The 25,312-nt window shown below is 51.7% G+C and overlaps 1 protein-coding gene across 10 annotated transcripts; it reads left to right on the top strand.

Moving 5' to 3' along the window:
- On the top strand, positions 1-24,575 carry SEPTIN4 (septin 4). 10 transcript variants are annotated; one of them, XR_004430698.1, is made up of 14 exons: positions 1-1,747; positions 2,404-2,448; positions 3,661-3,668; positions 17,639-17,935; positions 18,289-18,382; positions 18,820-18,906; positions 19,400-19,523; positions 22,778-22,912; positions 23,026-23,143; positions 23,233-23,334; positions 23,528-23,624; positions 23,783-23,880; positions 24,036-24,135; positions 24,390-24,463. XR_004430698.1 is itself a non-coding variant. In XM_033183662.1 (14 exons), exons 1-14 carry the CDS (start codon positions 181-183, stop codon positions 24,447-24,449), a joined length of 2,997 nt encoding a protein of 998 aa, XP_033039553.1. In that variant the 5' UTR covers positions 1-180; the 3' UTR covers positions 24,450-24,575. The 10 variants fall into 10 exon arrangements, 9 of the variants coding, with proteins under 9 accessions (XP_033039553.1, XP_033039555.1, XP_033039558.1 ...); XM_033183662.1 differs by having other exon boundaries at positions 23,718-23,880; positions 24,390-24,575; XM_033183664.1 differs by lacking the exons at positions 1-1,747; positions 2,404-2,448; positions 3,661-3,668 and adding an exon at positions 12,494-12,643 and having other exon boundaries at positions 23,718-23,880; positions 24,390-24,575.
- Positions 24,576-25,312: the final 737 nt, after the last annotated feature.

Below are 25,312 nucleotides of genomic sequence, written 5' to 3'. Positions count from 1 at the left end.
TCACCAGACAGAGAGGTAGCTAAGGGGACTAGTTGAGACACTCTTAGAACAACAGCCACTTTTGTGGGAGCCCAAGAACAGCAGCTTTAAAACAGGGTAAATATTCAGGCACCATTAGGATCCTGAATACAAGCGAGCCAGTAAAATATAGGATCCACTCAGAAAGGCACAATCTATCAGATGGTCAAGACAAATAAACCTGGGGCCAAGGTAGCAGTTTCAGCACAGAGAGAGTCTGAGGTTACTACTAACACATCCCCTCAGCGGGGACATGGGTACATTCTTGCCTCAAGAATGTACCATCGAAGTGCTGCAGTCTCCCTGAACCCTTCCCACCAAAGATCAGAAGCTGGATATCCCACCACTCCCCATGCGGCATCAGACTATCCTCGATCTGTCTCTCTCCAGTCAGGGCCTGGACACTATGCGGTACCCACTCCTCGGGTAACCGAGACTGGGCCAAGAACAGAATCATCCCGCCATTCCTCTCCTCCTAGAAAGAACCAGCAAACTCAGACACTGGCTTCCCATGCTTCAAGCAGACTACGGAATGTTAGTCCACCTGGAGAGGAAGCAGCACGAAGAGGCGGTGAGAGCAAGTCAGGGCGCGAGGTCAGCCATCATGCCTCATCAATCCCAGATGCCAAATCTACTCGTCGGTTGAGTTTTCAAGATCAGAAAGATAACTTACAATCACAAATCTTACAAGATGACCCACCATCCAAGGTCCAGAACCCCCAAGGAGTCAGAGTTCCCCGTAGGATTTTGACTTACCCAAAGGATGAAGCAGTACAAACTGAGCCCATCCAAAGGATTACGACTGCTGGCAAGATCAGATCTCCAAGGAGTCCCTGTCTCCCAGAGCACAGAAGCAGCTGTGTCTCTGCAGACTATCAGACAGCCCAGAGAAAGGTCCCTGTAGAAGAATCAGAAACAGGTCCTTACAGCTCAATTCCTTCAAAACCCAAGGCCTTATATAGGAATATGAACTTGGACTCATCGCTCAAACTCTCTGTCCTTAAAGATTCCGATGGTGTACACCGAGTTTCTGCACGGGTAGACACTGAGTCTCTTCACAAGTATTCTGTCTATCCTGAAACCAAGCCCTCCGCAAAGGTCTTAGTATCATCACAGGTGGAGTCCAACATGAAGGCCCCAATCCGAGGAAACAACGAGGTTGGCCGCAGGGTCACCATCTCCCCAGGGGTACAGTCAGTAGAGCCAACTCACCGTGTGACAGCTCAATCAGTGTCTGAGGGCTCCCACAAGTCATCCATGTTTGTCACTCCAGAGCCCATCTATAAACAGCAAACCCCAAAACCCCCAGAAACTACCTACATGTCCCAAGGACCTACACCCAAGTATCCAGAACGCTCGCAAAAGCCCTCCATCCATGCAGAACTGGAACTGACCCCTCGGCCCTTGCCTCCTCGGTCCTTACCTAGGTACGGACCTGACTCCTCATGGTGGCCCTTGCTGAATCCTGAAGTTGAAACACCCCAAAGTCAGCCGACAACACCTGATTTTGAGCTTAAGTGTTCTCCTTCCCTAGATCCTTTATTGTCCGGTTTTAAAATAGACTCTAGCCCTTTCTGTGAGGATCTGAAGTTCCAGAGAGAGAAGGCAAGCCTATCACCAACATCACCACCAAAGGAGTTTCCAAGTTGGGCACCACTGGATAAAGTGCCACAGACCCCCAAGCACACCAGCAAACAACCCATTCAAAGGTTTAGTGCTTTCTTCCTAGGTATGTGAAGAAGCACACTGCCCAGGTGCAGCCCCAATTTAGTGAGATGGGATGTTGGGGTGGCAGGAAAGACCACCTCTTCATTCTGGGAATAAGGGCTACTCTCCTGCCAGTGCCAAAGCTAGTCCTATCCTTGAGCCTATTGCTCCATTCCTTCCCTGCCAGCTTCTCTGTGCTCCAAGCTAATGACATTGATGATGATGCTTGGGCCGGGCGACAGGCATTGACTCCTCCAGGCAACACTGCTTACCTTTTCAATTGAAGGTAGTAGAGAGGGCTTGCAGGGTTGAAAGCTGCTTCCTGAATGGGGATGAAGAACTGAGCTGGGGTGAGGGCTGGTAAGGGCTGTTAAATAGAATAAGGGCCTCAGGTAAATACTCTGGCTACAAAGTGGAGAGGGTGGGGTGCAGATGAGCTGGGATTCCAGGAGGGGAAAGGCATTCACAGTGGCACAGAGAGAGGGTGTAAAAAAGGGAAAGGGAGAATGGGAATATAATATATAGTCCTAGGCTGAAGGAGCTTCTTGGAGAGGACCAAGGGCTGAGGGCACCTTTGGGTGGAGAAATGTGGAGCTAGAAAGGGAGCTGCAAGTAGTGGAGGGTGGGATGTGCATCCCACAGAGAGAAGAAAAGCAACCATCTCTCTGTTACTTTCAGATATCTCTGAGGAAATGTGCAGTCGTGTCATCTGGTGGCTGAAAGGTCTGTGCTTTTCCCTCCTATGGGTCCACTGTGGGAGCTTGGGGGATGGGAGGACAGGTGAGGAGTGGCATCTATGTATCTACAGAGTTGGGTCGTTTAAGAGATAAATGCTGGGATTTTGACCTGAAGAAGCAGAGGAACTTCTCATCTTGCTGAAAATTTCACCATTAGAGTCATTTCTTTGGGGCTTGGAATCTTTTCCATTTTCAAGAGTCTCCTTTTAACAGGAAGTTACTTCTGGAATGGAGAATAATTTAAGCCTCATGGCCTTTTCAGCTTAGTTGGTCACCTATCACATGATTTAAAAAAAATACACCGAAGCAAACCGCCTGCTTCACAGTCTTGCTCAGAGTTGACTTCACCCTAATTCAAGCTGGGGACTCTTCTCATGTGTTTCTCTGGTTCCTCAGAACCCTTCTCATGCCCCACTCTACCACCTGGAGTACTTATTGGTACTGCCCAGGCAGGATCTTCAGAGATGTCTGGGCCTCCCCCTTGAGGCTGTCAGTGTGTCTTGCAGCTCTAGAATCCCTAAGAGAAGTGTCCCCAGACTTTGTGACCCTCCGTTCCCTTTATACTCTTGGCTTCTCTGGGGGCAGGGGAGGGTGGGGACCAGACCTCAAGGAGTAAATCTTGGCAGCAGGGACCTCTTGCTGTGAGCATTGTGGCCCAAAATATACTCCAGCCCTATGAGCATGACAGAGGCCAGGGCTATGGATAAGCAGTTCCTGGGGAGGAGAGAGCCCTAGGAATGCCATCCAATCCCAACCAGCAGACAAGGGCAGTCCTCCTCAGAGGGAGCAAAGCTCTATAGAGTAGGGTCACAGTAAAGTACGAACTCGAGTTATCTAACTGTATTTGGGCCCTGGGTCCACTATTTTCTGACTGTGACCTTGGGTAAGTTATTTTACCTCTCCAAGCATCAGTTTCCTCTTCTGTTAATGAGAATAATGGCTCCCTCTTAGGGTTATTGTGAGGATTATTACAAGCTATTACCGAAGAAACACTTAGCACGGTGCTTGGCAACAGTGAGCATTCAGTAAATACTAGCTGCTGTTATTTGGGCCACTTGCACTAGGAAGGGATTGGGCCAGGTTTGCCCAAGTCCACTGGGCATCTTTAGTAAATTTCTCTTTTTCCTCTCCTATTGGCACTCTCTGAATTCCATTTGCTGCCCCCTGGGAATGCCTGGCTTCTACTCTGTTATGACAGATGAGGAGGTAAGAATGCCCCTGGGAGGTTACTCCTAGTCTTCCTGGGCCCATCCCACAATCCAAATCCATCTCCTGTCCTGTAATGGGAGTAGGCATGGAGGGAGACAGAGCTGCTCCCTATGGTTGAGCAGATTGTTCACTGCACAAGAGCACTGGGTAGAGGGGGTAAGTGGGGGGCCGAAATCTAACCTGTGTTCCATTTGCCAAGCTGTGCACCTGTGGGGCTGCATCTCCCCAGAGGGGGATTTGCACAAAAGCACTGTATGAGCTAGTTGCAGTCCTAGAAAGAACAGATCTTTTGGCAGATGATGAATCTTGCCAAGTGCTCTGTGGGAAGGCTGTCTAGGTAGCCGTTGGATCAGTCCCCACCTGGTTCTCCTCTTTTCAGCCTGGGGCATTCTAGAAAAGGGTCGCTTTTTTGGGTTACACACTATTTGGGTCCTCAACTTGGAAAAACTCAAGGTGGACTCTGCTCTCAGCAGTCCTGTGTCCTCATTTGGGCAGTGTCCTGATTTCACTGCATTGTTCCCATAAGTACTTTGGCTATTCTTGGCCCATGTTTGATAAGATGGTCAAAGCTCTTCCTACTTCCATTATTTTCTCTTGCCGTATTTCTCTATTACCCAAAGCCTAGCAATGGCCTCTAATGGGTTCCATTCATGGGCTGACTCAGGATGGACAGTTGGCCACAGATAGAAAACAAATGAGTGCATAATGGGGGTCAGCCTAAGCTCAGATAATGGAACAGCTGAAGGGGAGGTGACCAGAAACAAGGCTGCCACCTCCCACTGCCATGGGTTCTTATCCAACCCTGAGCTCAGCTGTAGGTGGGAGTGGCTACTCTCAGAGATTATCTCCATGCAAGATAGTAAGTCCCTCCCTCCCTTTCTCCCTTCCTTCTTTCCTTCGTTCCTCCATCCCTTCTTTCAATGAACAATTTTTATTCAGATGCCTAGCACTCTACTAGGCACTTTTAGGGGAAGCATTGAAGTTTCACAGCACACATGTTCCTTGGCCTTGAGAAACTTGCCATGATATGGTTGGGGAGCTAGAACACAAACAGGAAACATTTAAACAACAATATGAAATAGTTGGTGCTGAAATGTCAAAATAGATGGAACAGACTGAGTAAGTGCTCTTGGAGGGTCTTAGGAGAGAGAGAGTTCACAGGGATGTGGGTAGGGGGTCAGGTTATGCCCTCCTTCCCAAAGCCAAGGGATGGTGGTATCTTAGCTAGCCTTTTGCTCACCCCTAGATGCAAATCTGTACCTTTGGGAAGGGGTTAATATTTTCCTTCAGTCAAGATTTGATGTTTTTGACTGAGCAAACTCCTCCCTGTTCTCCCCCACCCTCACCCCCTTTTTCTGTGCATCATGTTTTAGTTTAGTAAGTCAAAAGCCTTGGCAACAGGATGGCTCCTTCCTAAAATAGCTCTTATCCTGTCTCAATAATTACAGCTCTCCAGCCCTGTTCAGCAACAGAGCTGCTCCCCAGAAGCCGAGAAGAGAAGGCTCCCAGGCAGCTGGGCTGCTGATCTTCTCTGACATTCTGGAGGTAGGATGGCATGGAGGTGGGCCAGGTGCTCTCTAATGCATGAGAGAGCTAGGCTCTCCCCAGCCTGTCCCCCAGCCAGCATGGCCCCATGCAGCCTCAGGATGGAGATGCTGTGGTGCTGGTGTCCAAGGCCTCTGATTCCTCTGATCTGGGAATGGTTGACCATAGAGTCTGTTCCAGATTCCATTCCTGGCAAAGATTCTCTGGTGGCCTGGCCACGACGCCTGGCTTGTGGAAGGCATCATGGTTGTTGTTGAGCTTCACAAGCTTCTCTGGGTGAACAGCTGGGGATGGCACCTGATTCAGCCCATCTCTTTCTCGTAAGTGTCAGTCCCTTCCCAAATGGCCCTTCAAGGCCCTTTTGTCTAAGGAATGGGGTGGACAGATGCTTCTCATCCTTGGATTGGGACGTTAGGGGCTGGAGTCTCCCCAGAGGAGTTTGTGCTGGACTGAGGGAAGCATTCCTGATGGGGTTTTTTTTGGGATCAGAACTAGCAAAAGCTCAACAGGAAGGTCCTGAGGGTGCCCTAATGGGTCACTGGAGGCTGTCTTCTCACATAGCCCTGGGGAGTTCCTGAAAATAAAGCAGTTCTGATGGGAGGGACTGCAATGCCTTTGATGGACAGGGTGTGTTAGCCCCAAGATCCTGTGTCCTCAAGGCATCTGACCTACTCATCCTTAAATGTGACTTCTCAGGCTGTCATAGGGCAAGGTGGTTTACTCTCTGCTCTATCAATTATGCAAGAAACCAACTCTGGAAAATAGGCCAGGAATCAGAGGAGGCCATCTCATTGATACTTAAGGCAAAACTCAGTGTCTTTTGGATGACATGTCATGTGACCCCTGAGGGATAGGATGATTAGTCTCCTGTTGGCTTCTGAATCACAGGGACATTTTGCTCAGGTCGGCTTCCTTTACAAAGAGAAATCCAAAGCCTTTGAGGAACTCAGGGAGTTTCCACATTCATGAGGATATTCACAGAATCCTAGGTCATGGGCTATCTGAAAGGAACCCTCCCTCACTTTTTTTTAAAGTGCTCTGTTGCCCAGGCTGGAGTGCAGTGTTGCGGTCCATAGCTCATTGTAATCTTGAATTCCTGGGCTCAAGTGATTCTCCTGCCTCAGCCTCCTGAGTAGCTGGGACTATGGGTACCAGCCACTGTACCTGGCATTTCTCTTGCTTCGGGTAGAGGTTCATAGTTGAGAAGAAAGAGAATCATTGAAAGAATGGAGCAGAACTGCTGAAAATGGGGCAAGGCATCTTGGGAGGCTTTTTTTTTTTTGAGACGGAGTCTCACTCTGTCGCCCAGGCTGGAGTGCAGTGGCATGATCTCGGCTCATGCAACCCATGCCTCCCGGGTTCAAATGATTCTTCTGCCTCAGCCTCCTGAGTAGCTGGGATTATAGGCACCCACCACCACGCCCAGCTAGTTTTTGTATTTTTAGTAGAGATGGGGTTTCACCAAATTGGTCAGGCTGGTCTCAAACTCCTGACTTTGTGATCCACCCGCCTCAGCCTCCCAAAGTGCTGAGATTACAGGCATGAGTCCCCACGCCCGGCTTTGGTAGGATTTTTATAGCAGTTTGACCATTGTTGCACAGCTTCTTAGGAAGCAAGCATCTTACCCCGTCAGATGACACTCTGTTCATTTCCAGCTACCATGGGCAGCCAATTCCAGAGCAGGATGGAAGGCTGGTGACCTCTGGCTAAAACTTGCTAATTTGGGGACAGGCTAAGTTGACCAGCTCATCAGGGTTTGCCTGGGACTTTGCTGGTTTTAGCACTGAAAGTCCCATGTCTCAAGAACCCCCTCAGTCCTGGGCAGACCGGGACAGTTGGTCACCTAGTACAAGCTGTGGTGCAGTCTGCCTGGAAGCACAGAGTAAGGGGACAATGTCCTGGCTTCACAGTGATACATGGGCAGGTTACTCCCTCTGCCTATAAAATGGGGGCAGGAAAATACGATGCTTTTCTCTCCGACTTGATAGCAGAGCTGAGGCCAGACTCCCTTAGTTCTTTGTTTTGCCCAGAATAATCCCACATAGGGAAGAATCTGCCACATCCATCGTGGACTTTTTGGTGTATTTTCAGAAGCTGTGTGGTGACTGGAACCAATCTCCAACATCACATCTTTCTGCAGAGTAGTTTGGTGCTGTTTGAAATGGTGGATTTTCCAAGTAACAGAAACAGTGGGCCTGGGTAGAGTAGGGAGCTTGGCTTCACAGGCCAGGGTGCATACTCGGGTGAGGAAGTAAATCTGTAACTGAGGAGCCACCCTGACAGGTGCTCAGCCAGAGGCAGGCTGTCCTGAGAAGCAGAAATGGCCGTGTCCCCTCCTCTGCTCAGCTGCCTTTGGCTCAGCTGCTGTTAGGGGAGCAGCAGGAGACAGCTGCACCTTGAGGGCTGAATGAAGCCTGGAGGAGGGGGACAGAATGTGAGGCAGTTCCTGAGGGAAGCTCAGGCTGACACTGTGGGTGTCGCTTCCTTGGCACACCCACTGCCGGCAAAGCCATCTAGTTCCAGGGGTCTCCACAGTGGCTGTTTCCGGGAATTTGGGTCGGTAGGTCTGAGACCAAGCACTAGCTTTCTAGAGGTGGTGTCTAGCTGGAGAAGCTGACTCCACAGATGGTGGTGGCTTGGTCATTCCAATGTCACTTTAATTTAAGGCATTACTCTGGTATTCTCTGTCCTCCCATCTCTCTACACCTATTACATATGCACACTCCAAATCCTTTGGAGGGAAGGCATTTGAAATAGTCACAGTTGACAGTTACTGGTTTGATGTTGATAATTTTCTTATTAGTGGAGATAATAGCTACCATTCATTTAGTGATCACATTAAGTGCATTTAGTGGGTTTTCATAGTAACCTATGAGTGGATTTATTCTCCCTATTTCACAGATGAAGAAACTGAGGCTCAGAGTTTGTTCATCAAAACTGGAAGCATTTTAAGGAGCAGTCTGTCCCAGGGAGTCAACTATATGGTATAGAAACCCTTCTTCTGGCCAGGCGCGGTGGCTCAAGCCTGTAATCCCAGCACTTTGGGAGGCCGAGACGGGCGGATCACGAGGTCAGGAGATCGAGACCATCCTGGCTAACATGGTGAAACCCCGTCTCTACTAAAAAATACAAAAAACTAGCCGGGCAAGGTGGCGGGCGCCTATAGTCCCAGCTACTCGGGAGGCTGAGGCAGGAGAATGGCATAAACCCAGGAGGCGGAGCTTGCAGTGAGCTGAGATCCGGCCACTGCACTCCAGCCTGGGCAACAGAGCGAGACTCTGTCTCAAAAAAAAAAAAAAACAAAAAAAACCCTTCTTCTATAGCCACGTCTCCCTGGAAAATACTTCTCAACATTTCAGCAGCACCTTTAGATATCAAGAATTGTGAAGGAAAAGGTTTTAGTGGGAGTAACATCTGTGTCTTTGCATGTGAACCATGAGGCTGGGAGGTGGGTGTGAGCTTGTGAGCAGCCAGGATGAAGGGCAAGTGAAGGGTCAATGAAGCCCAGAGCCTCAAGGCTTGTCTGGGCTCTAAAATCAGAATGGAAAACTAATCAATGAGTCCTTTTAGTCAATCCATATTGATCAGCCATCTCCTGGGGGCAGAGGCCTGGACACCCAGACAAACATCACATCACATGTTTGCTGATTTGAAGTGAGCAGAGGTTAAAAGAGAAGACATACTCCCTGCCCTTGAGGAGCTTGTGGTTAATTTGGTAGAGAAAAGTATACAGCTGGGTCACTTGAAAGGGTATAGACATCAAAGGACAAAGCAAAGTCCAATGAAATGAGTCAGCAAAGCTTCCAGCATGGAGGCATATGGAGGGTAAAAGCCAGGGAGAGACAGATATTGGCACAGTATAGTGAAGACTTTGGTAACTTGGCTGCCCAAAGGTTGAAGGGCAGTTGTTTAGAATCAGTGAGTTTTTGGCCATTGGAGGTAGGTATTCGAGCAGAGGCTGGGGAAGGCAGGGGAGCCTTCAGACATCCGGTGAGTAGTCACATTAGGAGGTTTGTAAGTCCTTTCCAACCCTGAGCTCCTATGGCCCTGCCCTGCTCACGAAGGGTGTCGGAAGGACTGTCTGGCTTCTAGCACCCCACCAGCTCCGGAACTGCCCCTCTTTGCAGTCATTTGGCAGGTGCCAGGAAACGCAGTGTTCCCCAGCCTTGCCACCCACACCTATGCCTGCCTCCAGGATCACGGGAAACGTGGCAGCAGCTGGGGGAAGATTTGGGCTTAATGTATTTTGGTTTATTGCCTTTGTCCACCGCAGACCTTGTTGGACAGACTTGCTGAGGTTTCCTTGAAAGACACAACCCAGTGATAGCCTTTGGTCCGAGGGCTCTCTGACTGTATCATCAGTGACTCATATATCTCACTGGGGAAGGGATGTATGATTAGTTCTTGCACCACTTTGGGGAAACTTAGCTACTGAGAGGCAGAAGTGGCCATTGCTAGTCATGCAGATCTGAAATCCTGATTTCCTGTGGTAATTGCTATTTATTATCAGCTTTGAACCTGGGCCCTGGGATGGCCCACATGCAGCCTCCTTGCTTAGGTCCTGTGCCACACAACCTGCACCTATGGGTGGGCAGGAAAGACCTAGTGGAGGGGGCCAGGACATACCATGTTGGCCTGACCTAAGCAATGGAGCCCAGGACAGCAGGCTAGAGCTATGGTGACTGAGCTGAGTTTCCCAGCTAGACAATCCCCTAGACACTTGGCTCAGATACCGTGCCCTAGCAGTGCCTGGGGAGTTGTACTCTAGTCAAGGCCATCAATGCTTGGTGGGATATTGAATTTTGAGGGAGAGCCAGCGCTCCAAGAGCTGAGCCATGCTGAAGCAGAGTTGGCCAGGCCACCTGCTGGCTGGAGATGAGGAAGAGCACTCGGTAAATTGCCAGTGACTCATGCAAGGGCTGCTGTATTAGACCCTGACTCCCTCACACAGAATGTAAGAGCTAGAGTTGGGAGAAGTCCAGTCTTGTCTTTCAGTGGGGGAAACAGAGGCCCAGAGAGGGCAAGGGACTTTCAGGCAGTGAGATAGCCAAGTTAGCATAGGACTTGTGGCCACGCCAAGTTCTCTCAGAGTCCTCCAAATGCTGTGGTAGGTTAGCATGCAGGACTTGTGCAGGGGGGATGGCTCAAAGTCAGTCTTCAGCTTTTATTTCACCCAGCATGCCTCATGTTAGGCCTGTGGTACAGTGATTAGAAAGAGATTAGACCCCAATATTCTTGGCTTAGAGCTAAGTTCCATGGTCCCAGGACTTGCTTGGGGCCTCACTGTCCTCAAGGCAAGCTGGTACCAACCTTCCTCAGGACACACAGGGCCCTTTGGAGCCTGGGCAGCAGGTGCCAGAGAAGAACTGGGATTCCAGCCACAGCTGAGGATGAGCTGGCTGGGCTGCCTTTTGGGATGTGTCTGTGTCCACACTTGGAATTCAGCTGAGACCAGGGGAAGGGGCATGTTATAATAGAGGAAAGTAAGGGTTTCTGCTGGGTCCTGTCTTCCCTGATGTAGGCTTTCTCCTCTCCCCAGGCTACAGGACTCTGGAAGCATGTAAGAGGTATTCTTAGAGTGCATACATGAGTACTGGAGGCCCAGGGCTTTGAACAGTGGGGCTTTGTATAGCCCAAGCTTGACATTTGGGGCTGATGGTAGCAGCAGCTGCTGCTTCTGCAGACTTCCAACTGCCATTGGTTTCTCTCTTTATGTCTTTGTTTTCCTGAGTACAGCTTCGGATCCTCTGATCTACCCCAGGCCTTTTTCGGGAGCCTCTCTTTACCTTTAAAGGTTCCCTTTCAGGGGAGCCAAGCTGCTGCCCCCATTCTATACATCCTCCCCCTTTTCTCAGATCCTGGGCCCTCTCCTGAATCACTGCATGGCCAACCTTTCTCCAGCACCTCCTGCTGCTGCCTGTTCTCTTATCTTCCTCCAAGGCCTATAGTAGCATACAGCATATCCTCCTTCCCCCACTGCATCTACTTTTAGAAGGCTAGAGCTGCAAGGAAGCTTAGAAATCATCTAGTTTAATCCCCTCATTTTCAGGTATGGAAACTGAGACTGACGGGTGAAGCAAGCCCACCCAGCTAGGAAGGTTTCTCCTCAACCTGCTGGCTCGTGAACACCCTGCCATCTTCCAGTCCACCAGTGCCAAACAGCCAATAACAGCTCCAGTAGCAGCCCCATTGTTTTTCTCAGCTTGATCTTACCTGCTGCCCCAGGCCCTCGTCCCTCCTCTGGCTGAGTTCTAACTGGTCCTGACCACTGCTACTGGTTCACAGATCAGACTGAAATACAGCAGGCAGGCCTCTGGCACTTCTACCAACAGAGAGGGCCGTGCCTGTGGGTCTCAGTTTTGTCCAGAGTGTATTCAGGCAGAGGCCAGTCAGCCTGCCATTGAGAGAGGGGTCTTGGGGGTCAGGAAGGGACATGCTTCTGAAAACTTCCACAGGAGCCTGACCAGCTCAGACCCTACTTAGCTCAGGGAATCCCTCACCAACACCCCACTCACCAAGCATCTGCCTTCCCCAGCTGCTGCTGTGACCCTTCTGAGCCTCTAATGCCTCTAAAGCTTCAGCGGCATCTGTCCCCTCAGCATCTCACCTGCTTGTGGGAGTAAGAGTGGCCCAGCTGGGCCTGGGTCACGCCTGGGTTGGCCTCTCCTGAGGCCCTCCCCACTGTCCTCAGCCACAGGCAAGGCTCCACCGCCCTGTTAAAGCCACTCAGCCTCTCCCTTCCATCCTTCCAGCAGATGATCCCTGCAGCAAATCCTCTTTAATCTGTAATCTGCGGTACTGCACGAAGGGAACCTGTCTCTAACCTGCCCCTTCACAGCTCGGGTGGAGGTGGAGAATATCCGACATTCCCCTTTAGGAGGTGTGATGATCAGTAACTTGGGCATCAGCTGGCTTCACTTTGTGAAAACCTTGCTGAATCCGTGCGCTAACTAACGGTTTCTCTCCAACTCATGGAGCGACTCCCCCTCCCTTCCAAAGGCGTCTTGTTCTGGTGATGCCAGGTGGGGTGTTCGTTTTTCTTTGGGAACTGGCTCAAGCCCCCGCGGTGCTTCTGGAGCTGAGTAAAAAAGAGCCAGGTGTCCTGTGCCGCCCGGGGACGAGGAGCTGAGGCTCCCCGCTCTGTCCTGGGTGACCCTATGCTCTGCGCCTCCGGGGGTCGCGGGCTGCGAGGCCGGCCCTAAGGTGGGCACCCCGACCCGGCTCGCGCCGGCACCCCTAGCAGCTGAGATACACGCCCCGCCCCGGGGACGACTCGCTCCGCCCCCGCCGCCGGGCCCCTCCCCCAGCTGTCCGCACTCGGGTAGGCGGGAGGGGGACCGCGGTGCTGCGAGGTCGGCGCGCAGCTCCGCCGCGGGTCGCTCGGGCGCTGTCCAGGCGGAGCCGGCCCCGCCCGGGCTGCAGCCATGGTAAGGCAGGCAGGCAGGCAGGCAGGAGGGCGGGCGGGCGCGGGTCAGGGCCGGGGTGCGCAGGGCTGGTCGCTCCCGGGCGGCTCCAAAGGGACCCGCGGCGCCGCAGCCGCGGCTGTGCAGGGTAGGAGGCGCCGTCGCCGGCCGCGGGCACAGGCTGGCACTGCTGTCGGGCGGCGGTGCGTCGTTGCTCCCAAGTTTTTCCCTCTGAGCAGCCACGGAGTGGGCCCCGACCCCTGGATAATGCCTGCGGTCTAGGATGAAGGGGTGGGTCCGTGCTGAGGGAGGTGCCCGCTGGTGGAGACGCGCATGTTGGGGTGGGGAAGGCGCATCAGTGATGAGCGGAGGTGAGGGTCCCCATCCTTGCCTGGGTCAGCTTTTACCTGAGTAACCCATCCTCACCCACCTACCCTGGGCACAGGGGCCAGTACCAACTTCATTTGGAAAACACAGAGGAGGCCCACAAACACTGCCTGCCTCCCCAGGAGGGATGGTGAGACGCTTGGCCCCTCCTTGCCTCAGCCTGACAAGGGGCAGTCCCTGGGCCTTTCTCAAAGGGACCTCTGAGAGAGAGAGGCCCAGTCCACCATCCTGCCCGGTGGGATTAGCTATATCCTTCTGCCCCCGGGGACAGGAACCATGGGAAAGCTTCCTCCTGCTGCATCTACCCCCTCCCTCCCCACCAGCCAGGTCCCTCTGCAGTGTGTGGGGGTGGGGGCACCCATCCCTGCCACCTGCCTGTAGTGGGAAGAGAAACAGTAACCCCAGCCAGCCTCCTTGGAGGTGCCCAGGTAGGAAGTTTTGATGGTTGGCTCTGAAGATGTCATCTCTTCTCCTGACATTGTTGCTAGAGCCTGCCACAAATAACATAAGGATGTCAGGACCTCCAGGCCACACACCGTCCTCTCCTCCCAGTCTGGAAGCCCCACAGCCTTTGCCCTCTGCATTGAGGAACACAAACTCTTTACAGCAGCGGGGGATCCCTGACCAGCCTGTGGGGCGGGATGTTGGCTGTGGGCAGCCTCCAGAAGGGAACTCCCTGGGCCCCCTGGGATCAGAAGCTTTCAGGTCTGGTAGGGCCAATCTTTTGGGCTCTTGTCTCTCAAGCTGTGTCCAGGCAGAGGCCCAAGCCTTGGCCAGGAAGTCTTGGTGACCCTGTGACCTTCCCCAAAGGGGGGTTCCTGGGAGAGGCCTGTTCTTATTCCTGTCCCCCACTTCTCCCCACATGGGGGATGGATGCACTGATTGTTCTAGGGATAGAAGCCTAGGGAAGCACTGATTATCCCCAGTGCCAAGTCCAGCAGGGGCTAGAGGGGCTTTTTCTGCCACAAAGTTCAGTTCAGCTGAGGTCTTGATGCTTTCAGCTTGTCTGAGGCCAGCCTGTTCTTCTCTAATTAAAGACACCCCCCTGCAACCCCAACCACCACCACCAAAGTCCCCATCCTCAGGCCCCTGCCCTCAAGCCAGCCAAGTTCTTAGGCTGACTGGTTCAGACCAGACTCCTCTATGAGGGTCTCTTTGTCAAAGGAGGTCAGTGTCCCAGCTGCTTTGGGAGTCAGTGGGGGAGACCTCCCCAACCCAGGTGCTCCAGGGGGTTTAAATTTACATGTGAAAAGAAAAACAGGCCAACATTAATGACCATCCTGTGACTTGGGATGCACCTTCTCTTCTCAGGTTCAAAGCAGTTTAAGGAATCTATCATTTGGGAGTGCTTTCTCTCCCCGGCCTCCCTGGGAGGCAAGGAAGGGCCATTCACAACCGAACATTAAGGTCCTCAAATTAAGACACTATCCAGACTCACAAAAGATGTTTCCACCCAACCAGAAACAGTGGCTCCCTGAATCCTAGTTCAGTGTACACTTCCAACCAGGCCCCTTAATTTATCTCCCACCTAAATGGCAGCTCTGAAGCTTCTGGGCTTCCAGCCTCCCCATTGCATTGAACCCGTGCTCCTTAGAGACCAAGTGCTAACAGCTCCCTTGTTGATGCTGTGGAAGTCATGGAGTGATGGAATCTATACAGGTTGCTATGAGTCAGAGGTCAGGTGTAGGGTAAGGAGAGTCTCTGGAGCAAAGTACCCTCTGTGGCTGGTGCTCCCTGCAGGGAAATCTAGGAGCATATTTCTGAAGACAGTGACGTTCCCCACTGGGAAAAAAAAAAACAAAAACGAACACTTGGGAAGAAGTGTGGGACCATTCCCATGAAAACCTATTTGGGGAAGTATAGGACATCTCATCCTACTCCAGCACTGCTTAAAGTTAAGATGAAAGAGAGAGATTGGGGGATTCAATTCCTTTGGGAATGGGTATCCTAGGTGGCTGTCCTCATGTGCTGATGGGCCAGGTCACTTGGGGACAGCTCATAGTCCTCAGGCAGACCACAGTGTCCTTGGGGGTTAACAGGAGAGGTCAAATGGATCAAGAGCCTGTGCTGCAAACAGACATTGGGAGGTTGGTGCTGTGCCCACCAGGGTAGGCAGCAGGCAGGCGTCATGGGGCAGCCAATCAGAGGAGGAGGGGACTGCAGAGGAACCAAGTGATCCTGCTGCAGCTGAGCTGTCCTTGGAGGGTGGGAGCCAAGGGAAGGGGAGGAGAAGAGGGGTGGGGAAGGACATTCCACAGGCTTTTTTGGCCCCTGCCAGAGACAGAAGGAGGTCAAAGAGAAAGGGAAAGGAGCAAGCCAGGAAGCCAGACAACAAGAGCATCAAAACAAGACTGTTTCTGTGTGTGAGGAACTTTGCCTGGGAGATAAAATTAGACCTAGAGCTTGCTGACAGGGAGTCTGAAGCGTGGGACATGGACCATTCACTGGGATGGCAAGGGAATTCTGTCCCTGAGGACAGGACTGAAGCTGGGGTAAGGTGCTGCTCTGGGAGATGGGTGGACATGACCTGTCTTCCCCCTGCCTTGGCTGGGATTGGGGCTGAAAGTCAGAAAATGATTTGGTCACTGGCAGAGCTAGGAGTGGGCATGGACAGGCAGAAGGCGGGGACCCTGGTGTCCTGACTCCTTGTCTAGAGCCGCTGTGGCCCCCTCCATGCAGATGAGCAGCCAGGGCTGGCAGAGATGAGGATGGTGCTGGGTTCCTGGAGGTTCTGCTGGAAGATTGTGGGGACTAGGGATCTTCATTAGGGCCTTCCTTTCTCCCTTCCCTGCCCCTCCACTCAGTGCCCCTGGGAAACCAGGTGAAGCACAGCTTTCTCTGTCCCACTCTTGTCCTGACCCGCAGACCAACTGCTGGGTCATTGTGGATTTGTACAGAGAGGCAGGATTTCCTGGAATTCCCCAGACTTACTAGCTGCCAGACAACAAGTCCTGCTGCCCCCCAGTCCCACCCCTTCTCTGTTGCCATGAAATTAATTGTCCAAGCTGGGACACTTTGAGAGTGAAAGGGCACAATTAATCATGATGCCAGGACAACAGGCACAGAATGGGATGTATGGTTGCCACTGGACCTCACAAATATCATGGGTGAGAAAAGCCTTGGGTTAGGCTTGCCTCAGGATAGCCTCTTCTGGTCACCCAGCCTCCACCTGCTGGTTCCAGTTTTGGGCTGAGGGGCCTCTTTTCCTCCCCTCTGTCCAAGCAAGTGCTGGAGACTATGGCTATAAGCAGGTGTGAAGACTTGAGAGGCAACAGCCTGGCAGTAGCTCCTAGCAGACTTTTCCCTCTAACCTCCCTATCCCAACCTCTTCCCTCTGGCATACACCTGGCAGTATGCATATCTGCCTCCCTCAATTCTTCCCTTTGCAGGAAGACTGTGGCCATCTTATCCCCCCCACTCTAGCTGGGACTCCACAGTGGTCTGGGGTAGTCCCCACTGGCTTGGCTAATCCCCAGAGAGTGAGTCAGCCTCTGCAGCTGGCCCTTGTCCATTGTCTGGGGGTGGCACGTGGGTATTGTGAAGCAGAGCTGAGCCCAGCACTGCCAGGCACCCCACAAAGGAGGCTGACCCCCAAAGAAGGGGAGAATCTTTAGGGTCTAGAGCTGACAATGAGAGTTGGGGGAAACAGTCCCTCTTCTGAACTGGGGATGGGGTAGAACAGGCTTCTACAGAGCAGTCAATCCATTCTCTGCCTTGCGCTCCCTGTGGGTCATGGTTTAGGCCAGGCCCTCTCCTGTACTGCTGGCTCTGGGCAGAGGGGGTAAGGAGACAACTGAGGGTGCTTCCCCTTATATGTCCCTCACAGTTGGGGGCTATCAGAAGCTCTGGAGGCCCAGCCGTCCTTCAGCCTTCCCCAGGCTCTTCCATCCTCCCTCACCTGGTCTCTCCCAGCTGCCTTCCACCCACAGTCAGCATCCACTGGCAGGTTTACTCTTCTCTTCCAGAGCCCAGGGTCAGATTTGGGTGTCTGGAGTAAGGGGTAGGATCAGCTATACTGAGCGCTGGTCTGTGAACCCTGGGAATTGAGCACCGGCAGTAGAATCTGTACCCCAATCCCCCAGCTCACTGACCAGTAGTGACAGGAGGTACAGAACCCCCCGCTGGTTGACCTGCCTGATGCAGGCAGCTTTCTTCTCCCCTATCTACTTTCCTCATGTCCCTGCCCCATTCTGATGCACTGTACTCTCCTTCTGGGTTTAATGCCTCTGTCTGCTCTATCTTAATCAGTCCAGCCTTACTTCCTGGCCTGAGACAGTCCCTGGCTAGGCCAGAACCCCAGGAAAGGCAGCCCCAAAAAAACATGCTGCTGAGAAGGAGACCAGAACTGGAGTTCCTCAGTTCCCTAGAGCAGTTTCCAGGGCTCTGGGGGTGCCCAGGGCTCTTCTTGGACCCTGGGGCCCTGCCTGGCATCTTGGATTGGGGAGACTTGTGAGCAGGTGAGGGAGGGATGGTGAGCTTCCTGTGGCTTGGCTGCAGTTTCTTTCTCTTCTAACCACAAGTGCTTTCCCTTTCCCTCTTGCCTTCTCTTGTCTTCTGTCTCCTTCCTCATTCTTCCCTTCCGGCTCCCTTCCTGGCACCACCCATCTATTCCAACCACCTCGCTTCCACCAGATCAAGCGTTTCCTGGAAGACAACACGGATGATGGAGAACTGAGCAAGTTCGTGAAGGATTTCTCAGGAAATGAGAGCTGCCACCCACCAGAGGCTAAGACCTGGGCATCCAGGCCCCAAGTCCCGGAGCCAAGGCCCCAGGCCCCAGACCTCTATGATGATGACCTGGAGTTCAGACCCCCTTCGTGGCCCCAGTCCTCTGACAATCAGCAGTACTTCTGTGCCCCAGCCCCTCTCAGCCCATCCGCCAGGCCCCGCAGCCCATGGGGCAAGCTTGATCCCTATGATTCCACTGAGGTAGAGCCTCCAGCCCTGCCTTTACCTTTCAGTGGGCTGCTGCAGAAAGATCGGGGACAGGGGGCAGTGTGTGTGTGTGGTGTGTGTGTGTGTGTGTGTGTGTGTGTATCTGAGACCTCTTTCAGTCCTGTGTAAGCCCTATCTCCATGATATCTGCCCCCAAGGGCATTGGAAATGAGCAGTTTCAGCAAGGGCAGGAGGCCCAGCTGGTGGCCTCAGATGGGAACCCACAGAAGTCTGGCACTGCTTCTTTAAGGCTGGGGCAAAGGCCTGAAAGGGAGAGAAGATCAGCGCTGGGTGCCGGGCCCCCTTTGGCTTCTCACGCTGGTGCATTCTGCCTTCCTGTCTACTAGGATGACAAGGAGTATGTCGGCTTTGCAACCCTCCCCAACCAAGTCCACCGAAAGTCCGTGAAGAAAGGCTTTGACTTTACCCTCATGGTGGCAGGTAGAAAAGGGGCAGGGCTGAGTTGGGCAGGGTGTGTTTCAGGTGGGGATGGTGTGTGTGTCCATGAGTGGGAAGGGAGTATAGGTCAGAGGGAGCAAGCAGCGAGTGGCTGTACTGTTTTGCAAAAAAGCCAGGAGTCATTGGTCTGTGAAAGTGTATGTGTGTGGGGTGGGTGGGGGTGGGGGTACGAATTGGTTGCAAAGAGCATCTGACCAACAATTCCCTAGCATTTGCCTCTTTTTGTGTGACCTTGGGCAATCTCTTGCTCCCCCAAGCCAATCTCTGTGCTTCCTCCCAGCCCTAAAATGCTATAGTTTGGTTAGTCTAGTTCCGATTAGATAAGAAAGCAGTTCCCCCTGAACCTTGATCCAGTGGAGTTGCTTTTTGGCTATAGATCTTACCTTCTGATTTGGTGCCTCTGTCCTCTCTCCTCTCAGGAGAGTCTGGCCTGGGCAAATCCACACTTGTCAATAGCCTCTTCCTCACTGATCTGTACCGGGACCGGAAACTCCTTGGTGCTGAAGGTAAGGAAAGGAGACAACAATCAGGCAGACTTGCCTTGGGAAATTAAACTCACTCTAGAGTCTGGGGGATGGGGCTCTCCCCGACATGCAGGAAACCATGGCTTCCTAGAGAGACTGACAGCAGCTCTCCATAGGCCTATCTGCCTGGCAGCCCACCAGCCAGCTCCCTAAAGATTTGGGTGCTGAAGCAGGGCAGGGACCAGAGTCTTGCTCTCTGAATGAGTCTCTGACCCCCAAGGATTCCAGGAATCCAAGAAAAAAACCAGGAGCAGAGGAGAGGCTGGGGCCAGAGCCAACAGCCACCGGCATTTCCTGTGTTGGGAAATGTACTCCTTGCTGGTTCCCAGAGAACAGTCCCCCAGGCAGCTTGGGGGTGGAGGAGGGGGCAGTGTGGATGAGGCAGTCTGGGCAACGAGGCTGGTTGGGGTGGGCAGTTCATCCTGACTGGGCAGGTCCCTGCCCTTGCCCTGGCCTCAGTTTCCCCCTTCTCCAGAGCGGATCGTGCAAACTGTGGAGATCACTAAGCATGCAGTGGACATAGAAGAGAAGGGTGTGAGGCTGCGGCTCACCATTGTGGACACACCAGGTTTTGGGGATGCAGTCAATAACACAGAGTGGTATGTCTGACTAAGTGCAATCCCAACTGCCCCTGAGCCACCCTTCTCCATACACAGGTACACATGTAGGCCCAGATAGATCTATACTTATCAGGAGGAAGCCGTCTATGACCTTGAGCATGTGACTTCCCTTACTGGATAGCCATCTTCTCCTTTATAAAGTAAGAGGGAAAGGATTGGAATAGATGATTTTTAATGTTCCTTCCAATTCTGCCCTATGATTCTATAATGGGGTAGGGACATAAGAAAGAAGAGGCTGAGGCAGAAGGATCACTTGAGGCCAGGAGTTCAAGGCCAGCCTGGGCAACATAGTGAGACCCCATCTCTTTTTTTTTTTTTTTTTTGAGACGGAGTCTCGCTCTGTCGCCCAGGCTGGAGTGCAGTGGCCGGATCTCAGCTCACTGCAAGCTCCACCTCCAGGGTTTACGCCATTCTCCTGCCTCAGCCTCCCGAGTAGCTGGGACTACAGGCGCCCGCCACCTCACCCGGCTAGTTTTTTGTATTTTTTTTAGTAGAGACGGGGTTTCACCGTGTTAGCCAGGATGGTCTCGATCTCCTGACCTCGTGATCCGCCCGTCTCGGCCTCCCAAAGTGCTGGGATTACAGGCTTGAGCCACCGCGCCCGGCCGTGAGACCCCATCTCTACAAAAAGTTTTAAAAATTAGCTGGGCATGGTGGCCTAGGCCTGTAGTCTCAGTGACTGGGGAGGCTGAGGCAGAAGAATCACTTGGGCTCAGGAGGTCGAGGCTGCAGTGAGCCGTAATTGCACCACTGCACTCTAGCCTGGAAGACCGAGCGAAACCTTCCAAAAAAAAAAAAAAGATGAGAAGAGCCTCAAAAAGCAAACACATATGAAGTGTGAAAACATGTAGCACAGAGTTTGATTACATAGTAGTTGCCCAATAAACTGTCACCCTTTTTCCTTTCACTAGCAACATTTTAGGTGTCACAAACAAATCTTATTGAAGGGATGGGCATGCATGGAGGGAGGGTAAAGGTGAGGAAGAACAGGCAAAGGTTTAATGGTGGAACTTTGTTTAAACTCCAGGCACCCTCTAGGCTACCTGCAGAAAGAAAAGTTGGCTTTACCACAACCCCCTATCATTCAGGCTTGAGGGACCTCCCTCCAGCTAATGGTCAGTAAGTCTGACCATTACCTCCAGCTTAGGTAATGGTCAGACCTAAGTGAGTAGATGAAGAGGGGAATGGATGAGATTGACAGGAGAAAAGGTGGTAGCTTTGATGAAGAAGTTAGGCAGGCGGTGCTAAGAGCGCTAGACAGAGAGTTCAAATCTTCATTGGCATTTAGTAACTTCATGATCGTAAGCAAATGATCTCCTTCAATCAGTTTACCTACTGTCTCTTACCTTCCATAATACTAATAATTTCATTTGCCAGGCACCTCACAGTTTAAAGTGCACCTCTATATATACTCATTTTGTCAGACATTTATTTAATTACAATATACCAGCACTTACCACCTCTTCAATTGATCTGAACATCACCCAACATGATGCATGCACTCTGAAAAGTGTAAAGGGCTATTTACAGCATACTCAGGGATTTTAACAATTATAATTGTAGGACCAGCAACATAATTTGTTGGGCCCAGTGCAAATGAAAATGGAGGGCCCATTTTTCAAAATTTTTAAGAATTTCAACATGGCAACAGCAGACCATCAAATCAGCTAGAATGTATTGAGCACATACTAGATGTCCAGCCTGTGCTGGACATTTTAAGGGATTCAGAACAAGCATGAATGATTCCTATCCCTGAGATGCTTATAGTCAAGTGGCAACAAGGAAGCAGGGGAGGTGGGGGCAGTTCTCTAACATGTTTCAATCAGACAGCAACTTAAATTAGTAAATGGGTCAGGCAAGGTGTAGTGGCAAGTGCACTGAGCTGTAGGGGCTCAGGTGGGTAGAGAATTTACTAGCTAAATGACCTACAGAAAGTCCTTTTCCTTTCCCTTTCCTTCCTCCTTTCTTTCTTTCTTTTTTTTTTTTTGAGACAGGTTCTCACTGTTGCCCAGGCTGGAGTGCAGTGGGCTGATCACCCGCCTCCCAGGGCTCCCTGGGCTCAGGTTATCCTCCCACCTCAACCTCCCAAATAGCTGGAACTACAGGTGTATGCCACCACACCCAGCTAACTTTTTTGTATTTTTTGTAGAGATGGGGGTCTCACTATGTTGCCCAGTCTGGTCTTGAACTCCTGGGCTCAAGTGATCCACCTATCTTGGCCTCCTAAAGTGTTAGGATTACAGGCGTGAACTACCACACCTGGCCTGGAGCAAATCTGTTAGCTGCTCTGCATCTAGTTTCTTCATGTATGAAATGATAGTGATGATGATCATAATGCATAATGTCGACCTGTCAGGGCAGTGAGGATTAAACAAGATAATAGAAGAGCAAAGGATATGAAAATTGAGGTTCTTGGGGGAAATTTATTTATTTATTTGTTTTGCTCTGTAGTGAAGACCAGGGGAGAGCAGTGTGTATTGGTATAGTAAAAGGAGCCTTCGTGGAAAAGATGGTTCTTAGGGCCTTGAAGGATGGAGTGGGTTTGGAGAGGTGGAGGAAAGGGTAGAAACACATGAACAAAGAGGTTCTGAGGTTACACTGGAAACCTGAATTAGAGTTTCCCTGGCTTCCAGTTGGTATTTGCCTACAGCCACCTTGCTATACCTTTTTTTTTTTTTTGAGACAGTCTGGCTCCATCGCCCAGGCTGGAGTGGTATGATCTTGGCTCACTGCAACCTCCGCCTGCTGGGTTCAAGCGATTCTCCTGCCTCAGACTCTTGAGTAGCTGGGACTACAGGTGCACACCACCACGCTCAGCTAATTTTTGTATTTTTAGTGGAGACGGGGTTTCACCATGTTGGTCAGAGTGGTCTCAAACTCCTGATCTTAAGTGATCCACCCGCCTCAGCCTCCCAAAGTGCTGGGATTACAGGGGTTAGCCACCGTGCCCAGCCTATTCTTACTGCTTTGTTTGATCACCTGGGCCCTTTCCCTCTCATCAAGCTAGTATTTATTAAACTTGCCTGAGTACTCAGTCTAATTTTGTATCAGGACATGTGAGATACACCCCATCTCATTCAGGAATTTCCCTAAAGATTTAGTAAAGTAAGCCAGGGAATAACAATGTCTTAAAAACACTGCTGAGAGAGTGGGCTACTACTTCTCTGTAGTCCCAGAGCTCACTAGGTGGCTCCCACTCTCACAGTTTCTCTGCTTGTCTGTCCCTGCCCCAGCTGGAAGCCTGTGGCAGAATACATTGATCAGCAGTTTGAGCAGTATTTCCGAGATGAGAGTGGCCTGAACCGAAAGAACATCCAAGACAACAGGGTGCACTGCTGCCTGTACTTCATCTCACCCTTCGGCCACGGGTATGGTCCAAGCCTGAGGCCCCTGGCACCACTGGGTGCTGTCAAGGGAACAGGCCAAGAGCACCAGGGGCAGGGCTGCCACTAGCAGGTGGTCACAGATTCCTGTTCCTCAGGCTCCGGCCATTGGATGTCGAATTCATGAAGGCCCTGCATAGGCGGGTCAACATCGTGCCTATCCTGGCTAAGGCAGACACACTGACACCTCCAGAAGTGGACCGAAAGAAACGCAAAGTGAGGGAAGCTGGTGGTGGGAGGGGATCAGGTGGGCTTCTAGAAAGGACGTGGTACCCAGAACTGTGGGCCCCTCATCTGTTTATCAGATCCGGGAGGAGATTGAGCATTTTGGAATCAAGATCTATCAGTTCCCAGACTGTGACTCTGACGAGGATGAGGACTTCAAATTGCAGGACCAAGCCCTAAAGGTGGGGCCACTCTAGGGCATCCCCTTCCCATCTTGTTTCTTCCGGGTAGAAAAAGGGAGTAGAATTCTATATTCAGGCTATCAGGGTGGAAAGGACCCTGGCTTCCTAGAGTGAAGCAGAGAAGATGACAATACAGGTGGAAAGAAAGAGGTGAGAATAGAGGGTGCTGACAGGCACCCCTAACCTCTTCCAGGAAAGCATCCCATTTGCAGTAATTGGCAGCAACACTGTAGTAGAGGCCAGAGGGCGGCGAGTTCGGGGTCGACTCTACCCCTGGGGCATCGTGGAAGGTAAAGCACTGAGCCTGTAACCAGGGTATCTCCTTGCCCTCTGTGGCTCTCCCCTACCTATGCCTCTGGCTGACCCCTAGCCTTGCTATGCAGTGGAAAACCCAGGGCACTGCGACTTTGTGAAGCTGAGGACAATGCTGGTACGTACCCACATGCAGGACCTGAAGGATGTGACGCGGGAGACACATTATGAGAACTACCGGGCACAGTGCATCCAGAGCATGACCCGCCTGGCGGTGAAGGAACGCAATCGCAAGTATGACCAGAAGCCAGGACAAAGCTGGCAGGGGGAGATCCCAAGCTTAGCCTTGGGTGAGACCAAGCCCTACTTTTGTTCTTCTATAGGCCCTGGGCTCAATCTAAGTGGGTGATGGGGTCCTCCTAGCCTTATCAATCCTTTTCTCCCCTTAGCAAACTGACTCGGGAGAGTGGTACCGACTTCCCCATCCCTGCTGTCCCACCAGGGACAGATCCAGAAACTGAGAAGCTTATCCGAGAGAAAGATGAGGAGGTGAGAGCAGTATGGGTAGGGGAGGTCCCCTGTTTGATCACCAACGCTGGTATCTCTTTGTTTGGTAATAGAAATATCCCTGGCTCTGGTGCATATTTGGGTCCTGGATAGGTCAATAGGTGGTTCTGTCCAGAGTCTCCATCACACCTCACGGCTACCAAGGTTCTGGCTTAAGGGATTAGAAATTTGGGGCACTTCCCCAACACTAAAGGACTCTTCAGAAGGCCGCATTTTGATGCCTGTGCCTATTCCAGCTGCGGCGGATGCAGGAGATGCTACACAAAATACAAAAACAGATGAAGGAGACCTATTAACTGGCTTTCAGCCCCTCCCAGCACCAGCTCTGCTCAGGCCCCTTCAGCTACTGCCACTTCGCCTTACATCCCTGCTGACTGCCCAGAGACTCAGAGGAAATAAAGTTTAATAAATATGTAGGTGGCTTCTGGTGTCCCTGTGTGTATTTTTATGACCTCCTGGAGATCAAGATCCTGGGACCCAGTTTTGAAAGGCTAATGGGAGAAGATGTTGGTTTCTGGCTTTTAGTAGGGAAGGGAGAGTGGGGAAACTTTCCACTTCGTTTCCCCTTCTAAGTCCCTGCTTAGAATCCAGCCTGGCTTCTGCATCTTAACCATCATATCTATCATGCCTCTATTATCTGGGGTCTGGGTCTCTCTCCATCTTTCACACATACAGTACCTTTGGTAATAGAAATATCCCTGGCTCTGGTGCATATTTGGGTCCTGGATAGGTCAACAGGTGGTTCTGTCCAGAGTCTCCATCACACCTTAGGGCTACCAAAGTCCTGGCTTAACGGATTAGAAATTTGGGGCACTTCTCCTGGCTAACACGGTGAAACCCGTCTCTACTAAATATACAAAAAAATTAGCCAGGCTTAGTGGCGGGCGTCTGTAGTCCCAGCTACTCGGGAGGCTGAGGCAGGAGAATGGCGTGAACCCGGAGGGCGGAGCTTGCAGAGAGCCGAGATCGCGCCACTGCACTCCAGCCTGGGCGGCAGGGCGAGACTCCGTCTCAAAAAAAAAAAAAAGAAAGAAAGAAAGAAAAATAAATTTGGGGCACATCCCCAATACTAAAGGACTCTCCAAAAGGCCCCACTCCCGGCTAATTTTTTGTATTTTTAGCAGAGACGGGGTTTCACCGTGTTAGCCAGGATGACCTC

This window comes from Trachypithecus francoisi, unplaced genomic scaffold (genome assembly GCF_009764315.1).
Source record: "Trachypithecus francoisi isolate TF-2019V2 unplaced genomic scaffold, Tfra_2.0 Lachesis_group20, whole genome shotgun sequence".
NCBI lineage: Eukaryota > Metazoa > Chordata > Mammalia > Primates > Cercopithecidae > Trachypithecus > Trachypithecus francoisi.
This window is presented reverse-complemented; position numbering and strand designations above follow the sequence as displayed.

Coding starts and splice junctions, on each gene's coding strand:
- SEPTIN4 (XM_033183662.1), top strand. CDS start 181: ATGGTCAAGACAAATAAACCTGGGGCCAAGGTAGCAGTTTCAGCACAG. Junction 18,907..19,399: donor GAAACTCCTTGGTGCTGAAG/GTAAGGAAAGGA, acceptor CCCCTTCTCCAG/AGCGGATCGTGCAAACTGTG. Junction 22,913..23,025: donor ATCTCACCCTTCGGCCACGG/GTATGGTCCAAG, acceptor CCTGTTCCTCAG/GCTCCGGCCATTGGATGTCG.